The sequence below is a fragment of the Pholis gunnellus genome (assembly GCF_910591455.1).
Source record: "Pholis gunnellus genome assembly, chromosome: 2".
Lineage (NCBI taxonomy): Eukaryota > Metazoa > Chordata > Actinopteri > Perciformes > Pholidae > Pholis > Pholis gunnellus.
In genome coordinates, this window is record NC_136536.1 from 15,488,378 (window position 1) to 15,510,548 (window position 22,171).

At 40.7% G+C, this 22,171-nt stretch overlaps 1 protein-coding gene across 5 annotated transcripts in view; it reads left to right on the forward strand.

Annotated features, from left to right (window-relative positions):
- kif1b (kinesin family member 1B) overlaps positions 1-20,879 on the forward strand; it is a 55,915-nt gene extending 35,036 nt beyond the window's left edge. For 4 of the 5 annotated variants that reach the window (XM_079172736.1, XM_079172738.1, XM_079172737.1 and 1 more), the window contains 26 exons: positions 2,229-2,337; positions 3,281-3,429; positions 4,341-4,519; positions 4,835-4,972; positions 7,841-7,959; positions 8,272-8,357; positions 8,647-8,776; positions 9,101-9,254; positions 9,580-9,670; positions 9,761-9,879; positions 10,028-10,083; positions 11,365-11,473; positions 11,622-11,688; positions 11,908-11,992; positions 12,350-12,455; positions 13,823-13,937; positions 14,043-14,176; positions 14,265-14,326; positions 14,426-14,571; positions 14,783-15,043; positions 15,175-15,246; positions 15,519-15,640; positions 15,797-15,949; positions 16,165-16,357; positions 16,591-16,709; positions 17,572-20,879. In XM_079172736.1, coding sequence (XP_079028862.1) covers positions 2,229-2,337; positions 3,281-3,429; positions 4,341-4,519; positions 4,835-4,972; positions 7,841-7,959; positions 8,272-8,357; positions 8,647-8,776; positions 9,101-9,254; positions 9,580-9,670; positions 9,761-9,879; positions 10,028-10,083; positions 11,365-11,473; positions 11,622-11,688; positions 11,908-11,992; positions 12,350-12,455; positions 13,823-13,937; positions 14,043-14,176; positions 14,265-14,326; positions 14,426-14,571; positions 14,783-15,043; positions 15,175-15,246; positions 15,519-15,640; positions 15,797-15,949; positions 16,165-16,357; positions 16,591-16,709; positions 17,572-17,614 — 3,117 coding nt within the window. In that variant the 3' untranslated portion in view covers positions 17,615-20,879. Of the gene's footprint in view, positions 1-2,228; positions 2,338-3,280; positions 3,430-4,340; positions 4,520-4,834; positions 4,973-5,956; positions 6,209-7,840; positions 7,960-8,271; positions 8,358-8,646; positions 8,777-9,100; positions 9,255-9,579; positions 9,671-9,760; positions 9,880-10,027; positions 10,084-11,364; positions 11,474-11,621; positions 11,689-11,907; positions 11,993-12,349; positions 12,456-13,822; positions 13,938-14,042; positions 14,177-14,264; positions 14,327-14,425; positions 14,572-14,782; positions 15,044-15,174; positions 15,247-15,518; positions 15,641-15,796; positions 15,950-16,164; positions 16,358-16,590; positions 16,710-17,571 lie in introns of all 5 variants that reach the window. The other variant, XM_079172741.1, reaches the window with a different exon arrangement.
- Positions 20,880-22,171: the final 1,292 nt, after the last annotated feature.

The following is a 22,171-nucleotide window of genomic DNA, read 5'->3' on the forward strand; positions in this document are numbered from 1 at the left end:
GCTCCGTCAGATTCGCCTTAAAAAATGTTGGAGGGAGGACAGCGACTTGAGGCGTTTGCATAATGTTGTTCGAGAGAACTATCCAAATTAGATTTTTTAAGACTGCCTTGCTTTTGCTGCATCAGATGCCACATACTCAAGAAACCCTGATAGATCTATCAGAATGATGGTCTATGAAATCAGTTTTTTGCTTCTATGCTGTAGCTGATGCTTATTTGAATTAGCAGCAAGTCTGCCTGTCAATCTGTCTTTTCCTTTATGCATTTTATAGCTTTAACAGAACCCATTAATTATAACATTCATGTTCCAGATGGCCTTTAAATCCTTTCAGAGGAACAGTGGCACTCGGCAGCATGAAAGAGACTATTGAGGACTATACAAATCTTCAGCTTTTTCTGTGTTTCTGTGTTTTATACTAATACTTTTGACAGTATATATTCTGCCGTACTATGCTGTAACAAAAACCAAATGATATAATGACATATGCAAGTCCAGTTCTCCATCTCCGTCTTTGACTATCTTTGCATGCGATAGCCTACATTTCTTCATCCCTCATAAATGCTCCATTAAAGAATGTTATTTAAAGTATGCACTGGTGCTGGTGGCGACCAGGTAAGCTGGAAAGTATGCAACATCAAATGGACAGTGTACAGTGTACTGTTCTTATGAAATATACATATATGTCTGTGTTAGGGCTCAACTCAGAATGTCTGTTGAGTGTTGTACATCTGTTTTTTTGAATCTGCAATATCAAGTGCCTCATTGTGGCTGTGTACCAAGTTGTGTTACTCCTTAATCATGCACTTTGTGCAAACATACAGTGCATATGTGGACAAGACAAGGATATACTGAATCCCTGTGTTGCTGGAGGATATTCAAAATATGACTGAAATAAAATGACATGCTCCAAGTACAGCTATTTGTTACATATGGTTGGTATTTGTTTTTACTGCCAAATAACCAGTTTAGGGACAGAATCAGATCTCTGTGTGTGAGCACTACACAGGAGTGTCCTTGTGAGGTACTTTAGGAAACACCTCAGGTGAGGTTAAAGACTTTGTAAATGCATAAATTAATATACAGTTTAAATTGTGATTTCTAAAACATTACATTTAAAGCTATCTATCTACAGACTTGTACCCATATAAGATGCAAAAAAGCCATATTAGCCATTTCTTATTACAGTTATTTAATACTGCATCATGACAACGTCACACTTATACTTGCATCATGGGATGGTGATGAAAGTTGGATTAGTTGGCATTTACCTCATTCCATTATGATGATTTTAGGCATTGCAATTAACCTTTGCCATCCTTCAACTTGTTTGTGAATTTGAATTTTCAGGTTTTGAAACTGCTTCAAATGCTTCATTCACATGGTACATTATGGTACACATTGTGTTACAATAGCAGCTCCATGCAGATGACTACATTCAGTAAAACTTGCTTTCTGGATTTCCAATTGTTTTTGAATGGAGAGAATTCAGCTTTCAGCTTGTTGGCAGGATTTCAGCAGGGAGGAGGTTAATGACAAATGAAAAGGCTGCATTGTCTTCCCAGAAGACACTGAACAAACAGGATGAGGTCACCGGGACCACAGCCTGTCCTGCTCTGATGATGATGGCGCCCCTCATTGGATTACAGTTGACTCGGCCTCTACCAGCAGCACCTATCCTCTTCCATCCATTCCAGCTTTTTCCAACATATTTCATTGTGTCATCAAGTTATATTTCCAGAACATTTTATACTAATTTTAGAGGAAAGTGTTTTCAAAAGGTGAACGTTTTTCATTCATTGCATTGGCTCAAGAATTGGGCTACCCAATACATTTTTTGTTGAAAGTAGAAATTACAATAGTTTCTTGTAATTTTATGCCTTTTTTTTTTTACCAAAACAATTACACTTTTTTTCTGATTTTTAGTTATGGATTATGTCTTATGTATATTATCACACATTTTAGGAAATGTTGAACCCATCTTCATGTCTCTTTGTTTATACATCCAGCTGCATGTATAGATCCATGTGTCATTTGGACCAGTAACCAAAGTTTTCAGTACTTTTCTTTAATGTACAAATAAAACTGGTAGTATTGACTGTCAAAGTGAAGACTATACAGTTATTCTCACATAATAGTGTGTTTTTTTGGCTAGCTAAATTCACCGGTTGTTGCGGCTGATGGAGAATTGTCCATGTTCTCTTTCTTCGTCCCTGTGTGTTGGTGTCTAGGTGTACGAGAGCAAATTGCAGGAACTTCAGAAACAGGTGGAGACCATTTCTCTGGTCGCTGAGACACCTGATGAAGAAGAGCTGGAGGAGGAGGAGGAGGAAGAGGAAGGTGTGTACTGCAAATCTTCTGTCCTGCAGATATTTATTTACTTCATGTGTTTAAGCCCAATACATATAGTTTATACATATCTATATTTAATATATACAATTATATAATCTAATAATGCACTGAATTTTTTCTTCCACACTTCTATCCAGAGCCTAAACTTCTGGGATGTGCGTATAGTATTTCTTGTTTTATAGAAGAATGTAATATCAATTTCATTCGAATTAAAATGTGTTAATACTGCCATACTAATAATTACTCATTCAATGTATTACGTGAAACTAGTCCATAAGTGTCCTCTAATTCCTTTGAAATAAAACATAATGATAAAACTTTTTACTTTTACTCTAAAGGACCATACTTATAGTTTTTCTGTCTGAATTGATTGATGATAAAGTCCTAATTTACTCCTATGTCGTTAAACATTATTGATTTCACCCAACCTTTAAAAGCATCAAAATGATTAATTTAGACTCTTGATGCTTTTAGAGTTGTCTCATCCATCAAGGTGATATGATGTTTAGTCAAAATAAAACTATTCACTGGAATATAGTTGTTAATCCAGCTGAGAGCAATAGAGAAACAAACAACACAGTGTCTCCTCCCTGTTTGTCTTCTGGGTTTTATTTTCCTAAAGCAGTGCTTGTGAATTTAATGCTTTTGTGCAGCTGACTGTAAATTCTGATCTTGGAGGTCCCTGAACACATCATAAAAGAGAGATTTTCAGCACAGGCACTGCTTGCAAGAAATATTGACTCAGAATACGCCATATTCCACATGATGGATTACCTATAATTGCATGCATTAATGTAAAGTGCTCTGTGTTTGTAGTTGGACAAAATAAGTAAAACCACTGGTATGGTCCTTTTTGGTTATATGTGCATTAACTCTGTGTGTGTTTATGTGTATGTGCATGTTAACATCGCCTGCGTCTCTTTCCCTGCAGTGCCATGGACTCAGCACGAGTTTGAGTTGGCTCAGTGGGCTTTCAGGAAGTGGAGGTACCATCAGTTCACCTCCCTCCGTGACCAGCTGTGGGGGAACGCCGTCTACCTGAAGGAGGCCAACGCCATTAGTGTAGAGCTAAAGAAGAAAGTAAGCAAAAATTATATTTTAATTTATTGTAGTTTAAAATTGGTTAAAGGTGGGTTTCTAGCTTTGAGACTAAAGAAAACATGAACTTCTGAAGCACGAAACAGAAGAGACCTTAGTTTAGTGAAAGGCCTAAAAAACAAAATATTAAAATGTGAAAAAAACCCATTGGTGACCAGGATAATGAATAAAACTTGTGTGTACAGGATGATGTAAAATAGTGATCCTAAATGTGGTCTTGTACTCGCCTGGCAGCCACATTTACAGAAGTGAATCACACTCATAGCCATTGAACATCAAGGTTCTGAGATGTTCAGCTGTGAAGCTACATGGAGGCGTGATTATGTCATGCTAGTGATTTATTTACTCATTTTAAAACATAATGTATGTTTGTGCAGAAGGCATTCCTGCATATCTCCCGGAGTGACCCATTGTCACTTAGAGAAATTGGATTTGTTATGAATCAAAAGCTGGTCTGCGATAGTCCACCTTCTCCACTAGTAGACCAGTGTGATTTATCTTTTCGTCCAGGTCTAGGCGCAACATGATTTTCAGAGGATTTTTTTTTTAGCCTTGGGCTTCTGTCTATAATTTATATCCAGTGCTGTTAATTGGTTTAGCATTTTAAAGGATTGAGAGTGAGCATTTTGCCCCCAGAGGATGCTGGGAAAAGAGAGCCCACAAAATGGAGGGAAGTATGAATATGTTGGTCTTTCAACCTTGGTATGTCTGCTGTTAGTTAACACTTTGACCGAAAGAATCCTGAGTCTTGTAATTGACAAACTATCTTGAATAAAGGTTCAGAGCTTTAGGTCAAGTCAGAATGGATTCTTGAGCCCTTTTTGACTTGGCTTGATGTTTTTTTATACTTTTTGTTTATTCTTCCCTTTCCAACCACCTCTCCCATTCTTCAGGTCCAGTTCCAGTTTGTCTTGCTGACAGACACTCTGTACTCTCCAGTGCCCCCTGAGCTCTTGTCCCCAGAGTCAGAGAAAGAGCGTGACTCCAGGCCTTTCCCCCGCACCGTGGTGGCCGTAGAAGTTCAGGACCTGAAGAATGGAGCCACGCACTACTGGTCCCTCGATAAACTCAAGTAATGCCATCTTCATACCAAAATCCAGTCCTGGTTTTAGTCAGATGCGTTTAATATTTAAATACATAGCCAGTGAACGTGCAGCATGTCATCTATTATGCACGTTTTGTTTAAGAAATCGTCGGTCACTACAGTCTGTTGTCAGATCATTTCTCATGCCTTCAGTACCAGAAACAATTGTACAAAAAGTACAAAGAACTGAATGAATGAGACTGATATATCTACATCTCCTCCCTCCATCCATTAGGTGTGCCGTGTATTCTCTTTCTGCCTCTCATTAATGTTAAGTGCACTGTACTCTGTTGTCATTTGCAGACAGAGGCTGGAACAGATGAGAGAGATGTATGACCGTGCTGGAGAAATGGCCTCCACAAACCAGGAGGACGGCGATGGCACTATGACCGGAAATGACCCCTTCTATGATCGCTTTCATTGGTTTAAACTTGTGGGGAGGTACGTAACGCAATTACAGAAAAAGTACAGACGATACTGCATAATGTTACTGTAGTTTGCCACCAAACATCCTGTTTGAATACTGTTTGTTGTGCTGCTTGTTTCTAAAACGTTTAGTTTTTGAAGCTTTATTTGAAACGGGTCCATGCTTTTCTTTCCGAGTCATGTGTATCAGTGCTATCACATGTTTTTGAATCATTTATGTTTTATTTTGTTTTATTCATTGTATATTTGATGTTTTATAATTTGATGTTACATTTGTGGCTGTATTTGGTGTTCTTAATTTCATGTCACTTGTACTCAGTATTTCTTTGTGTATTTGTTCATTTTATTTGACATGTTTTATGTTTTTTTTTATCATAAATTGTGTCATTTTCATGTATCTGTTGTATCATTTTCATGTATCTGTTGCCATTCTCATGTTGATATCCCTTCCAGTCCAAAAGCTTGTTAGCAACATAGTGAATTTGGATAAAGTGGAAATTTGTTGCATTTTGTATTTTATCCTCTTGTGCCGGCAACATTAGAAGATTTATATGTAAATCCTTTTAAAGTGGTATTTCATTTTAGTTTCTATAAATTGCTGCGACACCTTGCAGCTTATTGTAATACCAGCTCTTTATTAAATGAATCATTCTGTTGCATTTGCAAAAGCTTTAGTAGTATTAGAAAAATATAAGTCACAATTCTATTCGGTTTAGCTGATCATGAAATAACCACGAGGAAAAAGAAAGTAAGCGTGGGCCATCTTTACGAATCAATGCATGGCTACTGTTGGTGTTTGATTGTACAACTCAAATGTTACAAAATGTTTTAGTATTTTATTTGTTATAGGAAACTACCAAACATGCCATTTGTGAGAAAACAATGTTAAAGTGAAATATCACATCTTAGACTTGATGAAGTCTCTTTAACTCTTCTATTACTCCATTGTTACCTTTCCTTGGTTCTTGCCACTGTTCCCCAAACTACCAACCCGCTCAGCGCTCCCATCTTCCACGGTTGTGTTAATGAGCACCTGGCGGACCGCACTCCCTCGCCTACCTTCTCCACCACTGACTCCGAGATCACAGAGCTGGCGGACGAGCGACAGAGCGAGATGTCTGACTTGATCGACGACGAGGCTTTTGTGGATGACACCAGCTCAGACGCCGGCACCGAAGAGGGCTCCGACATCTTCAGTGACGGCCAGGATCCCTTCTATGACCGCTCCCCCTGGTTTATCCTGGTGGGAAGGTTGGTGACTGTGCAGTTGGCATTACCACATCCTCCACACACAGGCTGGAACAGGAGATTGGGCGGATGATGGCTTGGTTTTGGGTTTATTTTTAAATACACACATGTAGAGTGAAATAATACACTTGATTAGTGAGTGCAGGTTAGAAAACACTTCCTGTAAAAAGTATGAAAGAAAACTCATGTAAATGGGTGAATTCATTCAGTGCAGTGAATGTCTATGGATATGTTAAGATAGATGATGGACAGACTAATGTAATGTAGATGTTCAAGTATGTAAGATATACAATATCATTTTACATGTTATCTTGGTAGCTGGCAATTCAGAGTCTTAAGAAATGTGAGCGTCCCTTATTAATTATCAGTAAAGCCCTCCTTGGTGAAAGAATATTTTCAGAATCAGATCATGTATTCATAGCAGCTTTGCGGAGATAAATTGGACCATTTTTGAATTTAATATGATTAGTCACGCTTCTGTGCTCACAGGCCTGCTTTGTATTGAGTTACTTTTAATTTAGACTCGGTTCCCAAAAATTGAAAAGCCACCATCCTTTTTTTTTTCTCCACCTCCTCCCAGCGTGATGTCTCATCCCCCGCCACCATCACAGTGCTGACTGTATTAACTCCCATCTGTGTGTGAACGCCACGTATTTGCTGTGTCCAAGTTGATTGTTTGTTAAATCCTTTAAACCTTTTTTTTTGTTTTTTTTATTACATTGCATAAACATTTGTTTGTATAACCTTGTTTGTTTTAACATTGCTTTTGGAAATTATTGTAGATAATATTAACGCACTGGTAGTCAACAGTCACATAATAATGCTTATTAGTTTGTTTCGATTGTCATTGTCAAATAATATGCTGCAGTAGCATTTGAAATCACAGCACACGTTGTACCAATGCTGTTGCATCAGCGCCGTAAACGTCATCGCTGAGTAATAGACGACGTGTGCCAATCTTAGATAAATGTCGGCTGCAAGCCGACCAGACTCCGCAACAGCCGTAGCTCAGCCACCTCGTCACTGTGACTTCAGAGATTTTACAGATTGATATCTTTACTCCGCCTTAGCCTTGAGTCTCTTAGAAGAGGGAGAGGGGCAAGGAGGGGCAAAACAAATCAAGCCCTTCAGAACAAAGTGTCAGTGAGTGTGTGAGTTAGAGACCAACATGCACATAATACGACACAATAAACCACTCTTTTACTGCCTTTACTGCTGAATCCCAGGTGATCTGTCATCACCCCGTCGTGCAGGTTCAAGTGGATGGTTGATTTCAGTGCTCTGGAGCCGTTATGATTTATGTTCACTTTTTTTCTTCTTTGTTTTGTTTTGGCTCTTTCCGTAACATAATTGTCCCTAATGTTTTTCTGCATGATATAGTAGTCATTAATATATGCTAAACACTGGAAATGTTTGTGCTCATTATGATGTTTTAAGTCATTTGGAAGACGTATGTGGATAATGTAGAGCTATCAGAAAATAGACTCTCTGTGACAACTCGGATATCTTTGAATAAGTATATATATATATATATATATACACAGATTATAAAGTTCTCTGGATCCAAAGACGGCTGTTGTGTCACACTGCACCAGAATCGGGTTTTCATGTCTCTCTCGTCCTCTCTACTCTCAGAGCTTTCGTGTACCTGAGCAACCTGCTGTACCCTGTGCCACTGGTGCACCGCGTTGCCATAGTAACGGAGAAGGGCGAGGTGCGTGGTTTCCTGCGTGTGGGGGTCCAGGCTATAGCCGGTGAGTGATTAAAGAGATTAATGAGGCTATTCCTCATGCGCAGGCTCCATCCTGCTAATGAGTCATTTGTGTGATATTGTCTTGTGAAGCAGACTGAGCTCAAAATATATTTAATCCAAATCAAATAGCTAGATAAATAGTTCCAACTTTTATTTAGATTTCGTTGTGAGAACATTTTGAAAAGCCACAGATGTGGTGGCGGAGAGAGGGTTCCCTTAGATTCTCTGTGTATTCCTCTTGATGTGCTTTGGCAGCTTGACTCCGCTGTGTCTGAGATGGATCCTGATTAAAGTATGTTTTGTCTCTTTGTAGCTGATGAGGAGGCCCCAGACTACGGGTCAGGAGTTAGACAGTCAGGAACCGCCAAGATTTCCTTTGATGATGAGTATTTCAAAAAGGTAAGCCCAGAGTCGCATGAAAGTAGTTTTTAACTTGTGTGAGGGAGTTGGTGTATAATATTGGGTTAAAGCGAGGAAGTTGTTTTTCTTTGGAGTTTTATACTGTTTCTTCTATTTATTAAAAACAAATATACATAAGAAATGGCAAATTGTCAGCCTTAATCCTTAATTCATCCAATGTGGCACAGTAATATATAAATGCATTTACAGGGGGAGATTAGTTTATTCCTTTTTCTCGCTGACCGCTACATACTAACTTTTTGCATCTATCTCCTTTTCAACCAATCAGAATGACTTTTCTTCCACGGTTATGACCCGCTCCGGCTTGTCCATGGAAGAGCTGCGCATTGTGGAGGGTCAGGGCCAGAGTTCAGAGGTCATCACACCCTCAGAGGAGCTCAACAGAATCAATGACATGGGTACGACCGCCAGACCTTCACCTCCCCGCTCGTAAATTTCGACCTCTCAGCCTAAAGGGACGCACACTTGGCAGATGGTCCTGTTGAATGCAAAGGAGGGCTTCAATTGTATAGTCATGGAAATAAGACTGACGCTGTTTTTCCTTACTCTGTGAAGGAATGTCTCTATAAATCACAAGCTTTATAATATGCGGTAAACCAGTCCGATTGTATTGTGCAGAGCTTAGAATTCATATGCAGATTGCAAAGTGCAATCGCAGGTGCGGCTCATTTTCAATAGATCTCAACTTGAGTCCTCCTAACCTTCCCCTGTGTTTTCTTCAGACCTCAAGCTTGGTAACATCACAGACACCAAGCTGATTTGTGATGATGGTCTGGCAGGCCAGCTGGAGGTGGGCAGCATCTTTACCTTCCGTGTTACTGTGCTCCAGGCCAGTGGCGTCCCGCCTGAGTACGCAGATATCTTCTGCCAATTCAAGTAAGTCCACAATCCTCAAAAATAGAGTTTGTGAAAAGTAAATCTTAATATCAAAGCTATACAGTTAAAAGAGCTTTACCGAGGGAGAAACTGATAAATGGCAATAGTATTACTAAAGTGTAATTAATTTACATGTCATTTTCTGGCTCTGTAGGTTTGAAAGTAATTTGATTTTAGTTCACAAATCAAAATCAAATAGACAATTGATACAGCTTCATCTTTAACACTTAAAGAAATATTCACCATGCCAATAGAGAATGAGAACTACAAGTTCTAGCTCAATCTTAAGTGACACGCTGACACTCATTCATCTTTCTTTCCATAGTTTCCTGCATCGTCATGATGAGGCTTTTTCCACTGAGCCTCTGAAGAACACTGGCAAAGGAGCTCCTCTGGGCTTTTACCACGTCCAGAATGTGAGGTCACACTCACACACACACAAGCTGTAGTTTAACAACTCTATGTTAATTCATTTTAACCCCCCCCCCCCTTTTTTTTGACTGCAGATTTCAGTTGAGGTCACAGAGTCCTTCATTGAGTACATCAAGACCAAGCCCATTGTGTTTGAAGTGTTCGGCCACTACCAGCAGCACCCGCTGCATCTTCATGGCCAGGAACTGATTAGGTTGGTGTGGTTACTTCTGTAGAGCTTCATCTGTATTACTTTAAAAATGTTTTTTCTTATGCTGTAATTATTCACAGTTGGTACACCAGATAGATTTAGTAAGAATTGGTTTCTGTACTGGAGGTTAATTGTACATTTATTTTAACAGTCCTCCAACACCGTCGAGGAAGTACTACCCTATTCCCATGCCTCTGTCTAAACCAGGTAAGGATTTTAATGTCCTCACACCACATACTGTAACAGCAATATGTTCTGCCCCTGTCTCCATCATTTCAGCATATTTCTTCTGTGCGTTGTGGTTATATCAGCATGCCTCATATTTCCTTCCACTTTTTCATTTCTCGCTTCCTTTGGATTTTTTTAATCACTCTCACACCATCCATAATCCTCTTACCCAACTCCGTCCTCCCTCTTCCACGTTTCCTTTTTCACACGTCCCCTCCAATCTTTCTCACCATTTGTACAATATTGTATATTGAAACCCTAGACCATACCCGTAAGATAGAGTTAGTCCGCTACCTGATGAGTGGCTATGTGAACGTCAAAGTGCTGGACACGCTGTCCGAGCACGCCAACGCCCTGGCCTCCACTGCCGTGGCCAGTCTGGAGGATGAGGCTGACCAGCTCTCTCACTTCATCTTCCTCCCAGTGCCCAATGACCCTGTGCTAATTGTGCCCAGGCACCATGGTTGGTACAGCGGATATAGCTGAGGCATTAGATGCACCTGTGTTGTAGTGATTAGACTAGAGCTGTGCTTTGCTCATGTGGTACTCGGTGACTGCAGGCAGTAGCGCCACAAAGCTCTGCAGTGGTTATGTGTGCTGCACCTCGCTGCAGGTCTATTTAGTTCCAGGCAGCTCAGTCCATCCCTCCCCTGTCGCTTACTAACTGGCCTCAGCTGACACCTTCAGGTAAATCTGCTGCATATGCTGAATCTTAAGCCAAATAATAAAAAAATGTATTTATCATAATCATAGAGGATTACTGACAAACAGTAATATTCACAGCATAAATCAGAATCCAGAGGCTTAAGCCTTTACAGGTTCAGCTGTAGTCCAATTACGATAGTTCTCATGTTCATTTCAACCACATTGAACACAAATGAATGTAGCTGTGTGCTTCAGAGATTAGCCTGTTTCAACAGGAACATAATCCTGACGTGTCAGACAGCAGGGTGTGGTGTAATCTGTGATTTAGCTCCTTATAGCATCTCAGTATGTGCAACTGTTGGGTTTGAATGTGTTCTATTGCCCGTTTTTTTGTGTCCATCTTATTTCAGTAATAACAGACTTTATGATTAACACGTCCTTTAAGTATTGGTATTACAGAATATGTGTGGGCTGATTGCTCAGTCCAGGGTCAGCAGTGTGTTCACATCACATCCAGCCTGCATTTAGTAATACAATTAATATAGTTAATAGCTATCACTTATTTTCATTCATCCCCTCTGAAATTAATATCGAGCTTATGTGTGTGTATTTCAGTTCCAGCTACCAAGTTGAACACCATCACCAAGTCCAACCTGGGTCAATGCTGCAGCAAGTACGACCTGCTGGTCTGGTTTGAGATCAGTGAACTGGAGCCCACCGGAGAGTGAGTGTCTACATATTCATCTTATATTCACACCTAAAACATGTTTGGTGTGTTTCCGCATAAGAAATGTTTATGCTTCAGGAAAAGTAAACAAGACATTATAATCGGTAAGTATGACATGAGAAGTATGACCTCCCTCCTTCCACAGGTACATCCCAGCTGTAGTGGATCACAGTGGAGGACTGGCCTGCAATGGCACCTACCTACTGCACCAGGTACCGGAGATCTACACAATTCCTACTAATCACAGACACTGATCACACATTTTATAAAGTCAGTGGCGATGCTCACACGCACAAAAGCAAAGGGAACGTCATCATTTCGTTCTTGTTATCCAGTAAATAATATTTCTTCTTTACAAGAAACATTGAGAAGCTTAAATTAGTTCCAGCTGTGTCTACGATGATCCTAAGCTCCTGTCATGTGTGCTGCAGGGCATCCAGCGGAGGATCACTGTGACTCTCATCCATGAGAAGGGAAGCGAGCTCCACTGGAAGGACGTTCGCGAGCTTGTAGTGGGTGAGTGCGTATCACTCGTTCAGTAAACAGAGACACAAAACACTGCTGTTTCACATTAGAGGAGAAGAGCCGTTACTGCATGATTGTTTCCTCATTCACACAGCAGAATCAGTGGATACCCTGACCATATGATACAACTGCTTCTATTTTCTGTAAGGAAGTTTAGTTTGAGAGGCAGCAGTGGAAATATTGGTCATAATTCCATTTTGTGTAGTTGTGTCTGTTTCGCCTCAGGCCGCCTCTCTCTTATGGACATTGTGACAACATGGCTATTAATCTGCACTGTGGCTGAGTTCATATGAAAGGTATTTTTAATCCATGACGAGATGTTGATGTTGTGCTGCTGTATCCCATCAGGTCGGATCCGAAGCAAGACTGAAGTGGACGAAAGCGCTGCTGATGCTGTCCTGTCCCTCAACATCATTTCTGCCAAGAACATCAAGTCGTCCCACAACTCCAACAGGTAGCCAACTGTACTTAATAAACCACATACTGTATATTCACTGGACACAACAGTGTATATGGATGTATTGGTGCTAAGAGAAGGTTTGTTGCTGACATTCAGCTTGTTAGTCCAAGCCTTAACCTCAAACACATTTTTTTTTTTTTAATACAGAAAATATCAACTCAGTTATGTCAATTTGTCCATTATTGCCACATGTTGTCAGTTACAGTTTGTAAACCGTATCAGGCAACATATGTGTATGTGTTGTTGTCCTAAAAAAAGCTGAAGGCTCAGTGGAATCATTGCATGACCATTTCCATTTTCACTGCTGTTGATTTTCCTGTTAATTTGCTCCCTTGTCTCTGTTGCCTGACTGTGTGCTTCTCTCTTTTTGTCTGTGCACTCTCTCTCTCCTCCTGCTGCGGCTGGACTCTTGATTGTGCTCAGGCTTTCTATTGATAAGGATATTGATAGGTACCAGTGACCAGAGAACATAAGGCTCCTTCTGTGAAAGATCGTTATGCTTCTCTTTAGTCCTATAGATTCATAGAAATAAGTTCTCCACAGTTTGTGTTTTTGTTGGCATGTTGCATTAGGTCTGCCTTTTTATTTTCGTCAATATCTAGCATCTGAAAGAACAAATCTCATTCCAACTTATTTATGGACAAGTAAAGGCAATCTTACATGCAAATGCAAAACCCTTTTTTGTATTAGTTTGTATCCCAGTGTGTTGGTCTTGTGTGGCACCCAGATTCCAAATGAATGCTTTCTTCTCAGCTGTTATTCACTGTGTGAGTCATAGCTCAATAACAACCAAGGCCATTGAGGCACCAACAGGGCAGCTCTGGCTCTCAGTCTGTAGGTAGGAGTGCCCCCTGCTGCCAAAGACAGGAACAGTGTCACTATTGTATCATAATGTAAACATGATATGCAGAACATATCAGCTTTATATTCTGCTTGCCGCTGTTTGGGTCACACACACACACACACACACACACACAGCTCGCTGCACTCGCCACAACACCTGACACTGTTAACTGCTGTGGCTTCTGATCTAGTTGTGTCTATTGTCGAGCTCTCACCTCAATGTGCTTCCTCACATCTTGTCGTGACTAAAAATAAGTGTGAGGGCCACTTCAGCCACTGCACAATGTATACTCAGTGTATACTGTCATAGTATTCATCAGATCAATTACAGAATGATATATGACACACTGTGGTTATTTACTAAATGTGTCTAGTTTGTTTCTTTGTAGTAAGACTAGATCCTACACACACTGTTGTTAAAGCACCGTGTAGGACTTTACAGAAAATAACACTATAGCGAGTTCATTTCTCTGTAATTTTGTTTATAAGTGAAACATTTTTTTGGTTTTCCCCTTCAGGACTTTTTACCGCTTCGAGGCAGTGTGGGACAGCTCCCTGCACAACTCCCTCCTGCTTAACCGAGTCACTCCTTATGGAGAGAAGATCTACATGACCCTGTCTGCATACTTGGAGGTCAGTCATTGCTCTTCTGTGTTTTACCTTTTTGCATTGAGCTCTAGGTTTTACCTCTCTGTATGTCAATCTATCTAACATCTTCACTTTGTCTCCTCTTCACAGCTGGACCATTGCATCCAGCCTGCTATTATTACCAAAGACATCTGCATGGTCTTCTACTCCCGAGACGCAAAGATCTCCCCTCCCCGTTCCCTCAGGAACCTCTTTGGGAGTGGATACTCTAAATCCCCTGACTGGTAAGACTTCAGACTGCCACACTGTGACAGCTGGATCATGTGATATATCTAGTCCTCTTAAAATGGAATTTCCTCTGCTACATTACAGCAATCGAGTCACTGGCATCTACGAGCTGAGCTTGTGCAAGATGTCTGACTCTGGAAGCCCAGGTGAGCAGACGGCATCAAGAAATGTTTCAAGACAAGCCGCCCAGTTTATCAAGATTCCTCCGAGAGCTTTGTCCTGATGTGTAATTTTGTCCTGAACAGGGATGCAGCGGAGGAGGAGAAAGATTCTGGACACATCGGTGGCTTATGTGCGTGGAGAGGAAAACCTGGCCGGCTGGAGGCCCAGAGGAGACAGTCTCATCCTGGAGCACCAATGGGAGCTGGAGAAAATGGAGCAGCTGCATGAGGTGGGTCACACTCACCTGCAATCTTACATTAAAAAAAAAAGCTCTTTGACCCCTTTTTTGACCTGACAAAGCTTTCACTTATCTCCCCACTGTGTCCTTGTCTAATATCCCACTGAGAGGAAAAAATACCCACTTTCCTCTTACAAACTTTCATCCATCATCACGATGGAAACTAAAGTTGTACCTAACCTCGCCCCTGTCCTTCATCCAGGTGGAGAAGACCCGTCACCTGCTTCTGCTGAAGGAGAAGCTGGGAGACGATGCTCCCCTGGGAACAGCTCCCACCCCCAAGTCCCTGAGCGAGTTGCTATCCCCGAGCATGAGCTCAGGCAGCCTGTCCACCTCCACCTCCATCTCCTCGCAGATCTCCAGCACCACCTTTGAAAGCGCCATCACGCCGAGCGAGAGCAGCGGTTATGACTCGGCCGACATCGAGAGCCTGGTGGATCGGGAGAAGGAGCTGGCCACTAAGGTAAGAGTAACTTCAGTATTATGGGATACTGACAGTGATGATTTATTCTTTGCTGCGTAATTATCAACTGGTAGCAGCTGCCTCTCCTCCTCTGCTGTGAACAGATCAGTCTATTCTTTGTTTTCTTGTAGTGCCTGCGCCTTCTGACACATACCTTCAACAGTGAATACAACCAAGTGGTCAACAGTATTAGTGACTGCAAGGTGAGTAATGATAGAAAGAAACTCTAAGCTTTTAAAAGTAGTTGATTCATGTACACTGTCGGGTATAGATTGATCTCAGTGCTCATATTCTGCAGAGATTTGTAGCAAATAGGCATGTGACCCTTGAATGAACATCTACTTTTTGTCACTTAATAGTTACTTTAGTATCAGCAGTGCCCTCTCCAATAATCTATATTTTTCCTCTTTCAGTGTTTGCTTTGGAAAATAAAACAGTGTGTTTAATAAGTATTTCATGCGCTTTTCCCCCTCAGTTGTCTGACATCTCACCAATGGGACGTGACCCATCAGTGACCAGCTTCAGCAGCGCCACTCTCACCCCCTCCTCCACCTGCCCTTCTCTGTCCGACTCCCGCTGTGGTTCCATGGACCAGAAGTAAAACTTTAATTTAATGCATATTTTATGTCTAAATACAGTATCTGTCGGTGTAATTGCAAGCTTAATTCCAATACACTATGCATTATTTCTGATTGAATGCATTGGCAGGCTGTCACCATGATGCTAACTTGGTGTACTATTTTTTTTCCTAAGGACCCCAGAGAACAGCTCCCGTGCCTCCAGTCCCTCCTGCTCGGACTATGAAAACTTCCCAATGGTTCCGACTCTGGAGTCCTCCTACCTTGCACGGGCTGGAAAGAACGAGTTCCTCAACTTGGTGCCTGATATTGAAGAAATGAGGCCAGGGTGAGTGCTGACATGTTGGCTATTTTGCTGTTGCAGCAATGTCATTTAAAAAAAGTCCATATGAGATGCAGCCCAAACAAAAATAGATAATCTTGTTTTCCAGTCCAAGCAGAAATGATGTGAATTGATTTCTGAATCTGGGGGGTTTCAACTGGAAGAAATCCAAATTTTAGTTAGCTGAAAAACAAGCACTCCCTTTTTTTGCTCCTTTTTAGATCGGTAGTTTCTAAGAAAGGTTTCCTAAGCTTCATGGAGCCGCGCTCCAACTCGTGGGTGAAGCACTTTGTGGTTGTGCGCCGGCCCTACGTCTTCATCTACAACAGCGACAAGGACCCGGTGGAGCGGGGTGTCCTCAATCTCTCCACAGCACAGGTGGAATACAGCGAAGACCAGCAGGCCATGCTCAAGGTAGAGTTTCAATTCATCAAGTGTATCAACAGATGAATAACTGAACACTCAGAGTAAATACCCGTGTATCTCTCGATAGGAGAAAACCCTACATCAGGTTTTTTCAGACTTTCACAAAAATGTGAAATAATGAGATAAACAACTTTCAAAAACTATTCTCCTTTAGCACCCTAAATGATGTATAGATAGAAAACATATGCAGCATGACAAATATTTGGTGTTTTTCTTTTCAGACTCCCAACACATTTGCTGTGTGCACAAAACATCGAGGAATCCTGCTGCAGGCCAACAACGAGAAAGACATGAACGACTGGCTGTATGCTTTCAACCCTCTGCTAGCAGGAACGATAAGGTACGCACACGCACTTCTCTTAGGGCGCTTTAACAAGCCAATATTTAGTCATTTTAGTCATCAGCTCAACCCTTGGTGCATTTCGATTGGGCAGTTGTGAATGCAGTAATCGTACGCTGGTCCGTGACCACTTGCAAGAGGTGGTCAAGGACCGTTTTGCCTAGTGCGGTTCAATTATAGTGAGAACATAATCTTACCCAATCGCAAGAAGTGAACCAAAACGCAGAGGATTGTAGGCTGCCTGTGCAGGCATTTGTTAAGATGCACACATGTAAACGACATGAGTAACCTGAGTGGAAGAGGACCGGTGTCGGCAGCACGGGAGGGGCCCAAAAGAATTCTGAAAAAATGCATTGTATTATAATAAACAATAAAAAATATGACAAACGTGTATTTATAAATTATAATATTCTATTGCTTTACGATGCAAATCATTGGGGGGCTCGGACAGAAAGGGCTGAGGGAAGCCTGTGGATGCTGCATTACGCACAGGTTTGCACCCGGGCACTACAGGAATGCTGAACATTTCCTGGGACAGGACCCCCACTTATTAAATGCCCCCCCAATGTTGAAACGAAACCTTCGCCTTCGTGCCCCCCTTGGATATCTGTTGTAGCACTGACACTGGCAGAGAACTGACTTTGGACTTCTGCAGAAGTGCATTATTGATTGAAATCTTGGCAGGAAAGAACTTACAGAAAATGATAAAGTCCACAGTAATAGTGAAATTTATGAAGTAATTTGAGGTGAACTGGAGGAGAGAGGATTCATGCTGACAGTACATCAGTGCTGAGTCAAACTCAAAATACCTTCAGAAAACTGAATTCTCTTCTCGTCACAAAATATAATCCTGTTCCCACAGATCTAAGCTGGCGAGGAGGCGCAGTGGCCTAATGAAGAACTGAGTGTCTTGACTGGCACACAGGAAACCACGGCTTCCACTCTTTCTGGCAAGCCTTTTGAACATACCGAGTGTTAACACTTATTAATCATTGTGATTCTTGACAGTTTTCTCTTGTAAGTAGACTTGTGGCTTAAGTCTCCTTTCATGCGACTAAAAGTTTCAGTTCCAGAGAAATTTGCCTCCCCTTCACCCTCCAACAACCCTCTGTCAACTTAGCTTTCCTCCTCTCTATTGCTCTTCCCCTCCTCCTCCTCCTCCTCCTCCTCCTCCTCCTCCTCCTCCTCCTCCTCCTCAGCTTTTTGTGTTTTTGTTTTTATGACACTGTTTCGATCTATTTTTGTCCCGCTTTGTCGTCATTCCCTAACTCCCTAACTAGTAGCATGTTGTAATAGTCTACTTGTGTGTGCACGATTCTTCAGAAACTGTTCTTTCTGGCCACTAATTTTCATTTTGCCAATCATCTGTAAAGAAATTGTCTCTATCAGTGTTATTTGTTTCCCGAGAAGAGTTTGATTTCAATTTTTGGTCTTTGGTTTTGTTTAGTTTTTTAATTAAGACGCCTGCATGCTAACTGCAGCAGTCGTCAGGAGATGACCGGACCAGGTTTGCTTACTCAAAAAAGTTAAAACAAATCAGATAACCTACTGTTGAAACCATGAAGGGAAAATATACAAAAGCAACGCTACTTCAAGATCTATTGCTGCTAATGAATTCATAGTTTTTTCTTCTCTTCATGAGGTTTGCATCAGGCCCCCGCTTCTAGCGCTCATCTGCCGTCTCCTAAACGGCCTTAAGATACAAAATGTTAAGTCTGAAAAGCGTGTCCCAACTCGACCTGCGGGCCGGGCTGGATTACAGCGGTCATACATGTGATATTTAGATCCCACTCCTCAGTCCGTGCACATTCACTAACGCCAACCCCCGATAGTGCCGTCAGTCAAGCGATTACTTACAATCATGCATTTGTGTCAACATCCAAAATACATCGTATCTCATCAGTGAAAATGTGACAATGGATTGTTCCTTCAGGAGTAGATGTTTATCCCTGTACTTTTACTATTTCATCTAAAGAACAAACACGGTTTCGAGGAGGAGTAGGAGGACAGAATATGCTTTGTACATACAGTCTGTTCTGGGATCAGTGTCGTAGTTAACTCTCATTTAAGACATTCCTCTCAGCTCCTCTAGCAGTTTTTCTTGCACTAACTTGAGTTGAGCCTAATATTTAGTTCAGCCGTCACATGCATGTGATACCGAAGACAAAACAGAAGTGTGAAATGGAAGGAAGAAGTAAGAGAGAGATTGAAGTTGCAACGCTCTAGCCTTGACGCCAGTAGATAATTGATGAAGCTGCTCGCACATAGCCTGCAGGACAGATCTACCACATGACTCCCCTCACTGTCGTGATAGTGTTGGGTAAAATCTCTAAAAAGAAGTACTTACTGTTCAGCAGCACCACAGGTTACCATTTTCTATTTGTGTTCTTGAATTTAAACTCATCTAACTCTCATTGGGTTGACATTTTTTTTTTATTATTATTAACATTGTTTTTTTTTTTTCTATTATGCTTTTAATCATTCCACAGTGAAGTTTTATACAAAATATAACGGGGCATTTATTTCTTTGTTGTAACCAGCTATATTGGTGTTAAACCTTATTTTGCACATTAACACATATCTATAGCAAGACAAGGGCAGATCACTCATGTTTAGGTCATGATTATTTTTGATTATCAGGAACACTGTTAAGAGCACATATCAAGGCTACACTGGATAGCTGTTTATTATAAAGAAAGAAGTGATATTTAAGGGACGACATATACGCAAAGGTTTTATTTCTGATATTGTTTATGAAAATATTTGCTCTGTACATCGTACTAGAGATGTTACATTTGGCTCCTGATAGGTTATACCCCTGTTTCTTCAAATGGTAGAAGTGTGACAAGCACAGATGGGCATTAAAAAACGCTGGCCAACCAACCAGTAGTATGCCCACTCTATCATATGAAAGCGACATTAGGGTTGAAGGGTTTTGAAACAGAGGTAGCCATTGCCTGTTACAGATATTTGTGCAATTATTGGGGACATGTGTTCATCGGTTGCTGATGTAAGGACATGAAGAATATGAAGAATATGAAGTCAGAATGAGTGAAAATTGTGGAGCGTCACTGCCCTTGGGTCAGCCAACCTGCTGGTCAGAGAAACTGAAACCTGCTGAATTGTTTCTGAGAAAATGTTTTTCTCCGTCAAGAAAAAATAATAATAATAATGAAAAGCTATCTATGCACTGATCGAGGCTCTCAGTGCAACGTACCTCACATTAACCTCAGCGTATTGTGTGAGATACGTATCGATACGAAGACCTGTCAGAGCAAACATCTTCACGTCACTGACTAATTTGCAGAGGTGTATTATTTTGGATTGTGTATTTATTGTTTGCAATGTACATATTAGTTTGCAGCTCTTTGCACATATTAATAAAAGGTTCAACTAACTGATCAAATAAAGTCTGTGCGGTTTAGTTGTTCTACTCTGAGTGAACCAAATGATGGTGTGGCAGCCTCTTCCAGTCTGAACTGGGGGAGCGTAGAATGTACTATGAAGATTTGTGTTTTTCCATCGTTTAATAAAAAAAAAAAGGAAAAAGGAGAGCTAAAATGTAACCCGCTGCATCTTTTTCAGGCGAGGTGAGTTACATTAGAAAGTGGTTTGAGTGAAAGTCTGTTTTGGATTTGAAGAATATTTACTCACTACTCATGCTAGCCAGCCACTTGAATTATAACAAAATTAGGGTGGTTTTTAAGTCATTTAATTTGTTTCTAATATCAGGGAATATAATATGAAGTAGCTAGTGACATCTAAAATGACAGTATACTATTGTTGTACTGGTGTCTTTCTTCACCTCAACACTTTGATTTTTTTTTCCGTTGATGCCTTGCAAAACAAAACTAGCCATGGTAGTTTCCATCTTCCCCTCTGACAATTAATATCGGTTAACTGCGTTCCCTTTTGATTTGTCTACCAAAAGAAAAAAGACAAACCACAACATTAACACTGTACATTATTTGTCAGACTGGTTTCATTTTCATACTTATTTTGTAAATATCTGTGTTGTATGGAGCTTGAATTAAAATGTAAATATGTTTACTGTATTTGTAATAATTATAATCCATTCGCTGTATAGCATAGATGTGTCATGCAGATATCCTAATTCTGTGTATGGTAATCTTGCACCATTGAACTGTTTAGTGAATGAGGCAAAAATAAAAGTGCAAACTGTGCATTAGCAAAACAAGTGCAGCCTGTCTATCTTCTCCTTTGTGCAGCTTGACTCCTCCTTTTTTACTTGTTACAACTTCCTGATACCTGTGTGCTACCAAAGCACATCTCTTAACGGGAAAACAAAACGCAGTTAGGAATGAGGAAAACAAAAATACTCATGCTTAGTCAAACTTAATTATAACACAGTGAGTCAAAATTATGAAATCTGTGTTCTTTTCCTCCTCCCTGCCTCTCATGCATGTAAAGACGTTCTGACGTTAAACTGGTTTAGTGCAGTCATTTCCCTGTGAGCTGCCACAGATTTCCAGTAATGAGGAAGAGATGAGGCTTGGTGTATGGTTTAGCTGTGTGAAATCACATACAGTGTGGAAAGCAGACTGGCACTCCCGTATAAATTAAAGATTAGATTACATGCCATTGTGCCTTTCTGCATTTCATGACACATAATTAGGGCCCATCTCATAATCCATCCTTAATTACAACATGGTGCACTTATTTCTGTGTTATACAGTATAACTTAATGAAAATTAATTTGTGTGGAGATTAAAATGGTTTAAAAAGAAACTCTTAATTGACACACTTGCTTTTTAATGAACTCATACTTTTGCAATATTTAATTCACAAAATTCAGTTAAATGTTTATTTTATTACTGCGAATTTCAGTGGCAGAAGAAGAGCGCTGCTGCACATTTTATTTTCTCTTACATCTTGTTTTTCAAATGAAACATTTTAGTCAGTATTACCTCTTTGGGCCACGGACATATTGGCCTTTTTAAATGAAATCACTCCTTGGTGGTATTGCTAACAACCAACTCAGACATCTTAAATGTGACAAAGAGATCCAAGTTAACACTTTGTTAATGTAAGAGGTCACGAGCCACTGGTTTAATCTTGAGCAATATATGGTATTTTGTGCAATGTTCATGTACAAAATGAATAGAGAGTAGGCTATATCTGCAGAATAAAAGTAGTGAAAAGTATATTTCTCTCTCAAATAAAGTACAATTACTTAGGCGTACGGTATTCAGAGAATATTGTCTTCCTCTGTTAAATGTACTTAGTACGTGTGTCATAAAATGAAACGGCCTCTGAGGGGTGGGTGGGCTGACGTATTGTAAGTGACGGCCGAAAGGACCAATAGGAGAACGTATACACCTGCTCACAATTCTGGACCAATGGGAATTGGCGAAAAACATCGCTTCAGTTAACTGGCCGTCATCTGATTGGCTGCTCTGTGGAACACTCTGCGTGCGGCGAACTGAGCCCCTCCTCGCCTC